Here is a 12059-nt window from a genome sequence, read left to right on the forward strand (position 1 = left end):
AAAATTTTCGTTTTGGGTTTCCAACCTTATCCTCACAACGATCTTTCTCATGCAAGAAGCCTCTATTTAATGCAGTTGTGCAGACAACATCAACTAAGCCTTTCCTAACTAAACCCTACTGCTAGCTAGCTAGAATAATCCTCGACAACTCTCCTCCTCCTCCTCCTCCTGCTCCTCCTCCACCGCCACCACCGCCATCACTGCCATGCAAGCCTCTCAACCTCCTCCTTCTTTCTGTGATCGAGACGAGGAAACGTCGCAAGCATGCAAAGACTTGCTCATTTCTCTCCCTTTGGAAGAAGACTGGCTCGTCCCCACTCTCTGCTTGTACCAGGGCTTCTGGTTCCCCTCTCATCTCTTGAAGGGTGTCCTCGCTTTCCAAAACCACTTCCAAGCCCAGCCCTCAGACATCCTCCTTGTCACCAGCCCGAAATCCGGCACCACCTGGCTGAAGGCCGTCCTCTTCTCTCTCTTGAACCGCGCCAAGTACTCTGACTTGGACTCACAACAACCCCATCCTCTCCTAACCCAGAACCCCCACGACCTCGTGCCCTTCTTGGATGTCAAGCTCTATCTCGAGCAAGAAAATCCCGATCTCGCTGCTTTTGCGTCCCCAAGGCTCTTTGCCACCCACTTGCCTTTTTCCTCACTTCCACGGTCGGTGAGGGACTCCACGTGCAAGCTGGTTTATCTGTGTAGGAACCCTAAGGACGTGTTGGTCTCGTTGTGGCACTTCACCAACAAAGTGAAGGCCAAAGAAAAAGGCCAGATTCCACTCCCGGAGTGCCTCGACAAGTTTTCTCGAGGGCTGAGCCTCTATGGGCCTTACTGGGAGCATGTGCTGGATTACCACAAGGCGAGCTCGGAGATGCCTGGAAAGGTGTTGTTCTTGATGTATGAGGAGATGACAGAGGACCCGCATGTTCAATTGAGGAGGCTGGCCGATTTCCTGGGATGTCCATTCAGCGAAGAAGAACTGAAAGACGGGACTGTGGAGGGAATACTGAGGATGTGTAGCTTCGACAATTTGAGTGCATTGGAGGTCAATAAGAGCGAGAAGGGGTCTCTTGGAGTAGAGAACAAGTGGTTCTTCAGAAGAGGCGAGGTTGGAGATTGGGGGAATTACATGAGTGCTGACATGGGGAAGAGAATTGACAGTGTCATGGAAGAGAAATTCCATGGTTCTGGTTTAAAGTTTTAGTACATATAACACACTCGGTCAATAATTTCGGTCTGTTATGTTCTAGTTTTTAAGATGTTTGGTTTGGTGGTGGAGGAGAAAAAGTAGTAAATGTTACAAAAAAAATCAAAGAAACGATTCGACTGTTCGCCCTCCGGGGAGGTGTGGCATTGTCAATCGTGGCTTCATCTCCATTGTGATTCTAGTCTTCGTTTATGTTGTATTCTTGGCATCTGCAGATGTTATTAGGCCGACAATTAGTTGGCTAATAGAAAACTGCCTTCCTGCTCTCTGGGAGCTTGTGGATTTGTGTTCTGTTATTCTTGTCAAAAACAGTTACGGTACCACCACTATAATTACCGTTGGCCATCTACTTAGGCCCTGCATGGTAATGTTCTTTTTTTTTTTGAACAAAAATTTTGTTTTTTTGTTCCCGGGAACAAAAAAAGAACAGAAACGCGTTTGTTTGCGTTTTTGTTCAAAAACTGTTTTTTGTTCCCAGAACAAAATTGGAACGAAAAAAAGAAACAAAAAAAAGTTACTTTTTTGTTCCAGAAACCCTTCTTGAAGAACAATTCTCTCTCTTCCTTTTCTTCTCTTTTTTTTTCTTTTTCTTTTCTTCTTCTTTTTTCTTTGGCCGGTCGCCGGCCTGGGCCATGGTCGTCGAGGGCCGGTGACGCCGTCGAGGGCTGGCAACGCTATCGAGGGCGGAGACCTCGCCGAAGCCTCGCCGACCCCCTGGCGAGGCTCGGCCTCGCCAAGGGCCAACCGGCGAGCCTCGCCATGGCTGGGCGAGGCTGTTGGCCCCCGTCGGCCGATCACCGGAGGCCGACGACCAGCCAAAAGAAGAAAAAAAAAAAAAAGAAAGGAAAAAAGGAAAAATAAAATAAAAATAATAAAAATTAAAAGAAACAAAAAATATAAATTTACCAAACGTGTTTTTATTCATTTTTTATTCCCGAACAAGTTTACTAAACGCGTCTTTTTGGTAAAAAATTGTTCCTCGGAACAGAAATAGTTTTTTCTATTTCTGTTCATTGGAACAATTTTTGAACAGAAACGTTACCAAACGCGCCCTTAGAAGCCCTGCATAAATCAAACAAATTTATTATTTTTCAGTTATCTTTACTTTATTGCATTGTACTACACAAAAACAATTAAATTTTGTAGGTTGAAATCCACATCTGAAAACATCGATAGTTCATGTCTCCTATACTGTGATTGGTTATGTCTATCTTATTTGGCGGAAAGAATAAGATTTTTTTTTTTTTGGGTCGGAAATAAGACATTCTTTCATTTAAAACAAGGATTACAAGTAGACGGTAATTTAGCTTCAGAACATAAAATATTCAAAAGGGGGTGTGGTGGTGCATATAACCAATTTGTGGGTAAAGACTTGAGGCGATGCGCTTTGGCGATCCAATCAGCTGCATGGTTTGCTTCCCTGGGGTAGTAGGAGAGTTTTACGGATGAAAGCTGTTGAAGGATTTCTCTCATTTCGAACACTAAATTCATCACGGCCCATGGATCAGCAGCCCGGCCCAAACGGGCCTCCATGAGTGCGAAGTTGTCGCATTGTACTTCCCAGCTTCTGTCTTCAAACTGAACAGTATCCACTTTACTTCCTCTTTGTTGGTTCAGAAAGTTCAACGCATGCTAAAGTGCTAGGGTTTCAGCATGCAAAGAAGATGCAGCCCGAATCTCATCAGCAAATCCGTCGATCAATAAGCCGCTCAAGTCTTGAATAATCCCAGCGACCGAGCTCTTTTCTTCTCCCTTCTTCCAAGAGCAGTCTACGTTCAGCTTGAAGCTATTACTGTTCAGAGCCGTCCAGAACCCTGTTATGTCTGACTTGCTGGATTTTTGCTGTTCTTTCTTCTGGTTCCATCTGGAGAAGGCCCGGACCTAGGTGTGAGCAAGATCTATGATTGATTCGATATTGGGAGGTCGAGATCTGAAGATGTAGTAGTTTCGGAGCTTCCATATCAACTAGATCGTGCTTGCCACCATGTCTGCCGAAGGTAACTCTGTTTTTGCGTTGAAGAACTCTGCAAACCACTTGTCGATACGGGTTATTGATATCGTTTTGTCATATAGGTTAAGGCGCGGGTCAAGACATATTTTCCTTGTCTTTTTGCACAAGAAGAACAAGTGTTCTGCTGTTTCTAGATGGTGAAGACAAAGTGGATATAGGGGGTCAAGTAATATTCTCCTTCTGTAGAGATTTTCCTTGGTTGGGATAGCATTTTGGCATATGCTCCAGAGAAAGAATTTTATTTTAGGGGGAATTGGAGTGTCTAATAGCCTAATCCAAAGGGATCTAGGTGGCTGATAGGAGGTTGTTGCACTGTTGGGGTCAGGATGATTGGTCATTGAACATACTCTGTTATAGCTGCTTTTTACTGTGTAAGACCCTGAATGATTCCCCATCCATATGAGCCTATCTGGCTGTGATTAAGCACTGAGTGGAGTTGAAAGAATTTCCTGAGCAACTTGTTCATCAAAGAGCATTTGAACTTTAGACTCCTCCCATAGGCTCCTTTCATTGTTCATTAGTTCAGCTACCATCTCAGGATCATCATTGTTTACCGGTCCTCCTATCACTCCTCTTGGAAACCATCTATCTCTCCATATGTTAATGCTTTGCCCATCTCCCACTATCCACTTCACCTCCGGTTCTAAAGTGTCTCGGCCAATAAGAAGACTGCGCCACCCCTAAGAGGGTCTTTGTCCTGTGTTTGCCTTCCATAGGTCCCCATTTGGATAGTATATTCCTTTTAGGATTTGGCCCCATAGAGCTGAAGGTGATTGTGAAAGTCTCTAGGCTTGTTTGGCTAATATTGCCTTGTTGAAAATGATTAGGTCTTTAAACCCAAGACCCCCTTCGTCTTTTATGCATTTCAAAATTTCTCATTTCTTCCAGTGCATTCCTCTCTTGGACTCGTTTTGTTTCCACCAAAAAGCTGCTATCCGTTGTTCTATGGTTTTACAAACTGAGATTGAAATTTTGAAAATGGACATAACATACTGAGGAAGAGCCTGTACCACGACTTTTATTAATATTTCTTTGCCAGCTTTAGATAATAGTTTTTCTTTCTAGCCTTCAAGCTTCATGTTCACCCTCGCCATAATCCATGAAAACATCTCCTTTTTTGTTTGTCCCCAATCATATGGAATTCCTAGGTATTTCCCTGTTTTGTCAATAATAGGTACTCGCAACTCATAGGCCATATTACTCTTTAAGGATTTGGGGCAACCCTTGCTGAAGAACACTCTTGATTTGTTTAGATTGATAGCTTGACCAGTCGCATATCAATATTGGTTCAGGAGATTTGACAAATTTTGGCATTCTCTAACTGTCCCATCCATAAAAATTATTGCATCATTGGCAAATAATATGTGAGACAATGTGGGACAATACCTGTTTAGTTTTATTCCTTTGAGGCTCCCATCTTTAATTGCTTTGTGCATCATCCAGGAGAAAACATTAGCCATTAATATGAATAGGTAGGGCGATAATGGATCTCCTTGTCTTAATCCCCGTGTGGGTGTAAAATACCGGGTTTGATCGCCATTCACTTTAAGACTAAATGTCACCGTAGAAACACATGCCATGACCAGCTCAACCCATTTTGCGCTAAACCCCATCTTTAGCATACTCATTTTTAAGAAATCCCACTCCACCCTATCATAGGCCTTTTTCATATCTAGTTTAAGAACTGCTTGGAATTTCTTCTTTCTTTCTCTGATTCTCAGCCGGTGCAACACTTCTTGAACTATAAAAACGTTATCTTGTATTTATCGTCATTTAACAAAGGCGCTTTGTTCATAGGCTATTATCTCATCAAGCCATGGTTTCAATCTGTTTGCTAAAACCTTTGAGATGATTTTGTAGCTGAAGTTGCATAGACTAATTGGCTTGAACTGACAAATACTTTATGGGGTTTTGACTTTGGGAATGAGGGTTATGTAAGTTTTGTTAAGAAGGGGGTCAAACTCACCTGATTCAAAGAAGTTTCTGACCATATTCAGCACATCCAGCTTGATCTCCTCCCAGTAATGTTGATAAAAATGTCCATTTAGACCATCCGGGCCAGGGGCTTTTAGTGTACCCAGCTAAAAAATCGCTTATTTGACCTCTTCCATAGTAATTGGGATTAGGAGGCTCTCATTCATTTGCGCATTAATGACAGTTGGACACATGTCCAGAATAGGTTGAAACTCTCTAGGACCCTCTGATTCATATAAGGAGTAGTAGAACTCCTCTATGTGCTATTTTACTATTGTTTGGTCCCTACACCAAGTGTCTTCATTAAGGCGCAACATAGAAATTTTGTTCTGTTGTCTTCGTTGGACCATGGTGGCGTGGAAATATTTTGAGTTCCTATCTCCCCAACGCAGCCAATTTATACAAGACCTCATTCCCCAATACATCTCCTCCCAACGCCAAAGCCGCTCAATATTTTTTTTTTATTTCTTGGCGTTCCTTTTTGTTGGAAAATTCAAAGTCCCCATTTGTGATATCAATGAGTTTCTTTTTTAGACTTCTAATTTGGAGAGAGGCGTTAGAGAATTTAGTTTTGCTCCATGCTGTCAATTCCCTTGTTACATGCTATATTTTCTGGGACAAGGTTGTTTGATAGGGCTAGTTACCTCCCCAACAACGTTTAATAATCTCCCCCACACTCTTCTTCCTCCATCTAGTAGGCTTCAAACTTGAATTCCTTCCTTTTTTTCTCCCTAACAGGATGTAGAGACAGTAAAAGTGGGCTGTGGTCTGAACCAACCGCTGGGAGGGCCACCACTTCAGCATTTGGGAAGGTAATTCTCCACTCCATTGTACATAATGCTCTATCTAGCCTCTTCTTCACTAAATTTTCACCATCTCTATTATTGGCCCAAGTAAAAGCACAACCTTTTGTATCAATATCCATTAAGGAGCAATCATTAAGCATTTCCCGAAAGGCTGCTATTCGATGTTGATCAGCTTCCTTCTTCCTAGCCTTCTCCCAACTATATAGGATTTCATTAAAGTCCCTCACACAAAGCCATGGATGATGGTTGTTGGAGTGCAAATCCCGTATCTTTTGCCATAATAGAAGTCTCTCTGTAAAAGTTGTGGAAGCATGTATGAAAGTAACTCTCATAATATGGCCACTTGAAAGATCCTTGCATTCCACATCCATATATTCTTTCAAACTCGATTTTATTTTAACATCCACCTTTTCATTCCACATAAGCACCAAGCCACCAGCTGTGCGATTGGTTGCTCTATAAACATATGCCGGAATCGTAGTTTTCTTCTAATTTTATCTACCATCGTCTCCTTGTTTTTGGTCTCCAACAAAAAGACCATATTGGGCCATTCTTGAACCATTAAGGCTCTAATTTCTTGGACTGTCAGGGGGTTGCCCAACCCCCGACAGTTCCAGCTTAGGATCTTCATGGCATTTTTGGTGGCTTATTAGGGCTAGCCACTAAAGCCCAATCCTTCCCCTCTTTTACCAGCTGGACAGGGGTCTCTAATAACTCCATTTCATCAAGAACAAAAGAGCTAGTAAATTCTACTCTTTTATGTTTTTTTGCTTGTTGATACTTCAGCATTTTCTTAACATCACATCCTGTAGGTTTTTATCCTGCTTCATTAGGGCCTTCTAGGTACAATATTTGTTTTCCACGCCCCTCTTTTACTACTGTACTTTTATCTCCTTCCTCGCTGCCCTCCTTTGAAGATGGGCTGTCAACTCTTTTTTTGTTCCGAGGGTTGGTATTTGTCTTAGCTTCTGCCCAAGCAACAACTTCCATATTGACTGTCATTAAGGGAGTTTCAGGGACTGATTCTTCTTCTTCCTGATTTGGATCAGCCTTACCATAAAATGCTTCCCAATGTGGACTACAATCTCTTACTTCCACTTTGAGCCAAGGTCCGTACTTACCAACCTTGTTAGCTGCCCAATTAGTTGTTTCATATGGTATCTCTTCACAATATGATGCATAGTGCCCGATTCAACCACATGAGTAGCAGAAGTGAGGGAGACATTTATATTTGAATTCCACCCATAGATTCTTGTTCCAGATTTTTACTAAAGCCCCTGTTTTGGGAGGGGCTGAAAGTTCCAACTTCACTTTGACTTTACAGGTTTTATAGGGGCTGATTCCTCTGGACTCTAGTTGTATTTCCTTGACTACTCCCACTTTACCAGCAACATCAGAAAATACTTCTTCTATGAGCCATCCCGGGGGTAAACCAACAATACACACCCAAAAATAAGATATGGAAAAATCATAGCAGTGTTTTGGGATTTCTGGCTTGCATTGCTTTAACACTAATAAGTTGCTAGCAAAGGACCATGGTCCAAACTTCAAAACTCTCTCCTTATCTTCCTCTAATTCAAATACGAAGGAAAAAAGCCCTGGTTCTTTCTGTGTACACACAATAGCCTCTGTTTTTCACGCTTTTATCATAGTGTTACTGAATGCTAGAAAGTTCACATTGGGTTTCGAGTATAGCTTACCGAAGAGAGTATGACTACATTCTATTCGTTTGTTGGGAGGGATTTCTTGTTGCACTTCAACCACATCACTTTCTGACCATAAATAGCCTAAACTTTTGCACAGGGCAGCAAGGCGACGTTGATTCTCATCCCGGTGCTCCATACTGACAGCATATTACAAGCTTTTTCTACTAGTTGAGGTTTGTGGTTTTGGAGAGGAGAAGATTGAAGGGAGCTCTGAAGGTTTTGTGGTAGTATACGAAGGCTGTAGACGATTCCTTCAGCGCTATTGAGATCTAGCAGAAGGGGGGGTTAGGGTTTGTTCCAGTGGGAGGGAATTTAGGGTTTGCTGGATGGGTATCCATGGCGTGTGGGGGAAAATGCTACATTTGGAGGACAGGATTCTTACCGGGAGTTTATGGTGTGGCGGTGAAAGCTTCCATAGAATCGGAAGAGGGAATCTCTACCAGCGAGAGGGAGCGGCTCTAACGATGCAGAATTATTTGAGAATGTTGTAGAAAGAATAAGATGAATGATTGATTTTCTACAATACTTTCTTCGAACAAATCATGATGGGGCTTCAATTTTTCTTTGAAGCGTTGAAAACATAGGAGTAATGATTATGTCCATACATACTTAACTATGGCACCAAAGTTGGAAACTCCATTGATCCTTGAATGATTGCGTCTTGACACTTTGGAGAATGCATTCTTAAGTATGGATTTAGGCTTTATTTCTTGGAATAATATATGATCTTGATGGACGTTTGGTCATTCCAAAGAAACATTTGCTGCATATACCGCTGAAACTTCCTATTGTTTTGGAGTTTATAGTGAGGAATCAAGTGTTGAGAACGCATAGTAAAAGGCCGATATCTTCGCATGAGGAGATCGCTAAGAGGAAGCCAAAAGTTGAGCTCGTTAATATATCCAGTTGGACCCACTACACTTAAAAGTTTAAGCCAATAAGTTCTGAGCCAACTAGGATATATTAACTGGTATACACCACATCAATTCTCCGATGTAGAATTTCCTTAATACAACTTACTTGCACATATATCCTAACAATTTCTTCCTCACATGTGAGCTTAGTACTAAAATTGTTCCCCCCTTAATTCAAGTAACAATCTCTTTCTCACATGTGAGCTCAGTGTTAGGGTTGTCCCCCTTAATTCAAGTATTCTTCTGCATCAACTTATCTTAAGTTGAATCCCTATGGGCCCGCGTTGCTACACCACAACATCTACTTGCCTAAAAACCACAATCATCGGCTCTAATATCATTTGTTGGTATGCATAGTAAAAGTATGATACCTTTGCATGGGGAGATCGCTAAGAGAGAGCCCATATTCGAGCCTCTTAATATATTTAGTTGGATCCATACTCACTCGAAAGAATAAGTTATGAGTCGATTTAGAGATATTAAGTACTCTACATCATATCAATTTTCCATTGTGAGATTTCTCTAATACACCTCATTCATATGTGCATTCTAACATCAAGAGGGAAGACAAAGAAAGAATTTTTGCAAACTTTAACCTCTTTCATTCAACCACAAAAAAAAAAAAAAAAAAAAACACACACACACATTAACGTCTTCCACTTCTTTTATATCATTGTTTGGTCGTTGCTTGCCATATAGAGATGGACGATCACTACAAGAACGTTGTTAGGGAAGTTTTATGAATATGTCCTCTTATTACAATTCCATCCCATATTTAATTTGTATGTCGTGGTCAATATCATTCTTAATTTGTATCTCATTGCCGATATCAATTGACCAAATGCATAGGTATTGCCAAGTGTGATCCATTCATTGAGAGGACTAGACTAAGTTTACGATCATCTGATCTTCGGTGACCCTATTTTTTGATGATGATGTCCTTGCCCCCAAAAAAAACCCCACACAAGCTAGGCCATTGCTAGCAAAAATAGTCTTTTTGAACTCACTGGATCCATGTACTTTTGTTATGTTTGGTCGTTTAGATTTCTAATTAAGATAGGACTAAATAGGATATGATATGAAATCCTGAATTTTTTTATATCAAAGGTGAATCTCAATATTAAAGTTAAATATATTCACATTATATATCAACGGCATATCATTGTAAATGCACCTAAAAGTTTATAAACGGAGATGGTGAAAAATTTTCTCGACACTATTCCCAATTTATTTCTATTTTCTTTTTATTTTATTTTTCCTCATTTTTTAAATTATTTTCTTTATTACTTATTTTTCCCCTTCCATCATTCTTTAATAAAATTTTATTAAATAGTAAACTATACTAATATACCAACAATACAAAAATATCTAAAATTTGTAATTAATATAAATATATAATTTATAGATTGAATGTATATTATAAGATAGAATTTAAGTTGAATACATAAATAAAATAAGATTAAATTTTAAAAAATTATTTTTTTATTTTTTATTTCTTAAATTAGAATTCAAATATTATTTATATTAAAATTTAACTTTAATTTTGTTAATTTAATAAGTTTGTTATTCAAGAAAAATAACTTTCCTTTTATAGATATTAGAAATCCTATCCACTTTTATCTTATTTCTTCCATAGGATAATTTTATTCAGTTTATATCTTTTTATATCCAACTTTATCCTATCCTAAGCAAGCACCAAATTTAAGATAGGATAATTCATATCCTATTTCAAATTTTATCTTGATTGCCAAACAGAGTTTTTGAGTTATCATTGTGACTAGTTTTTGTAATTTAGCGATTATGCACTTGCTTTCATAATTTTGCCATTGCACTGATCGGGGGCGTTCGTAGTCACAAATTAGGAAGTGCTCGCTCTTAAAATTTGAAGCGTCATTCGGATTTTTAACCATTTGAGATAATGACCACATTCCATGCAAATGCTAAAGCCTTACGAGAATACATTAGCTATGATAAATTCTTGAAACTGCACTTTCATGGATGATGAATTGTATAAATATTCACATAATATCCTGCAGGTACAAATTAATAAGGGGGCGATGCTTAGCTTCTTGAAACCAGAAAGCCTATAAAACTATGTCAAAAGAATGGATGACATAGTTAGAAACCTAATTCTCGAAAAACCCAGAGAGAGAGAGAGAGAGAGAGAGAGAGAGAGAGAGACCATCAAGGCCGTCGTCTTCATGAAGAAGCTCACTTTCAACGTAGCAACCGACATCCTCTTTGACACCAAGAATGAGTTCACCAAGGAGAGACTGACGATTTAAGTCTTGCCTTCAAGGCCATCTGGTCTCTCCCATTGAATTTCCCGGGCAGCGTCTTTTCGAAGGGGCTTCAAGTCAGGTCGAGGATCGTGGACTGCATTTTGCCAATTTTGAGGAACGGGAAGGAGGAGATTTCGGCAGGAACGTTAGATGCTAAGAACGACGTGATAAGCTGCTTGCTAGCATTGAGGGATGAGAATGAAGAACCAATCGATGAAGAGACGATTGTGGACAATCTTATCGTGTTGGCGATAGCGAGTCACGATACTCCGGCAATCCTTTTGAGCCTGATGATATGGAAGTTAGCAAGAGATTCTGAGGTCTATAAGAAGCAATTGAAATATATCCCCCCTGTCCGATAATAGTTTAGATAGGTTTATCATTACTTATGTTATTATCAAATCACACTAAATTTCTCGTGCTCATTAAAGTGTATCGTCAATCTAAAAACTTGAACCAAACAATTAATTGAAGGGTTTGCGACAAATTTGAATGGATGCTCAGATACTATGTTAAATTTCAGATCCGATATTTATATTAACGGTTCACTGGTGATCGGTTTTGATGTAATCCTCGTTTTTATACAGAGCTTGAGGAAATATTGAAGGGAAGAGAGAAAGGAGGAGGACTTAGCTGGGGCGACATACAAAAGACGAGATACACAGAGAGTTGCTCGATAGTTGATGAGGCTCATCCCTCCAGTGTTTGGTAACTTTAGAAAAGCACCCAAAGACATTAGCTTCGGTGGCTACGAAATTCCCAAAGGCTGGCAAGCAACATTTCTCTGGTTGATTACGGGAAAAAAATAAAAAGAAAAGCAAAATTACCTTTGTATATACTGAATTAATGTGAAAAGAAATATGTACATGATTTTCAATACGGTTAATACCACAAAAAATCTCAAACTATATCCACCATAACACAAATGTCCCAAAATTTTCTTGGAGTCACTAAAAATCATAAACTTGCCCATTGTGACACAAATGCCCCCAAACTTTTTTCCTATGTCATAAAAAAAAACTCAAAACTAATACCAGAGTGAAAAGATATACATGAGATAAAATTGAAATAGAGGGTATATATAAGTTTAGGCTTTTTCAGGACACATAAATAGTTTGGGTATTTGTGTCATAGTAGGCAAGTTTAAATTTTTTTGCGACAC

At 39.7% G+C, this 12059-nt stretch overlaps 1 protein-coding gene across 1 annotated transcript; it reads left to right on the forward strand.

Moving 5' to 3' along the window:
- Nucleotides 1-205: 205 nt before the first annotated feature.
- On the forward strand, nucleotides 206-1201 carry LOC104427966 (cytosolic sulfotransferase 5). Its single transcript, XM_010040971.1, has one exon. It carries the CDS (start codon nucleotides 206-208, stop codon nucleotides 1199-1201), a length of 996 nt encoding a protein of 331 aa, XP_010039273.1.
- Nucleotides 1202-12059: the final 10858 nt, after the last annotated feature.

The sequence above is a fragment of the Eucalyptus grandis genome, chromosome 11 (assembly GCF_016545825.1).
Source record: "Eucalyptus grandis isolate ANBG69807.140 chromosome 11, ASM1654582v1, whole genome shotgun sequence".
NCBI lineage: Eukaryota > Viridiplantae > Streptophyta > Magnoliopsida > Myrtales > Myrtaceae > Eucalyptus > Eucalyptus grandis.

Coding starts and splice junctions, on each gene's coding strand:
- LOC104427966 (XM_010040971.1), top strand. CDS start 206: ATGCAAGCCTCTCAACCTCCTCCTTCTTTCTGTGATCGAGACGAGGAA.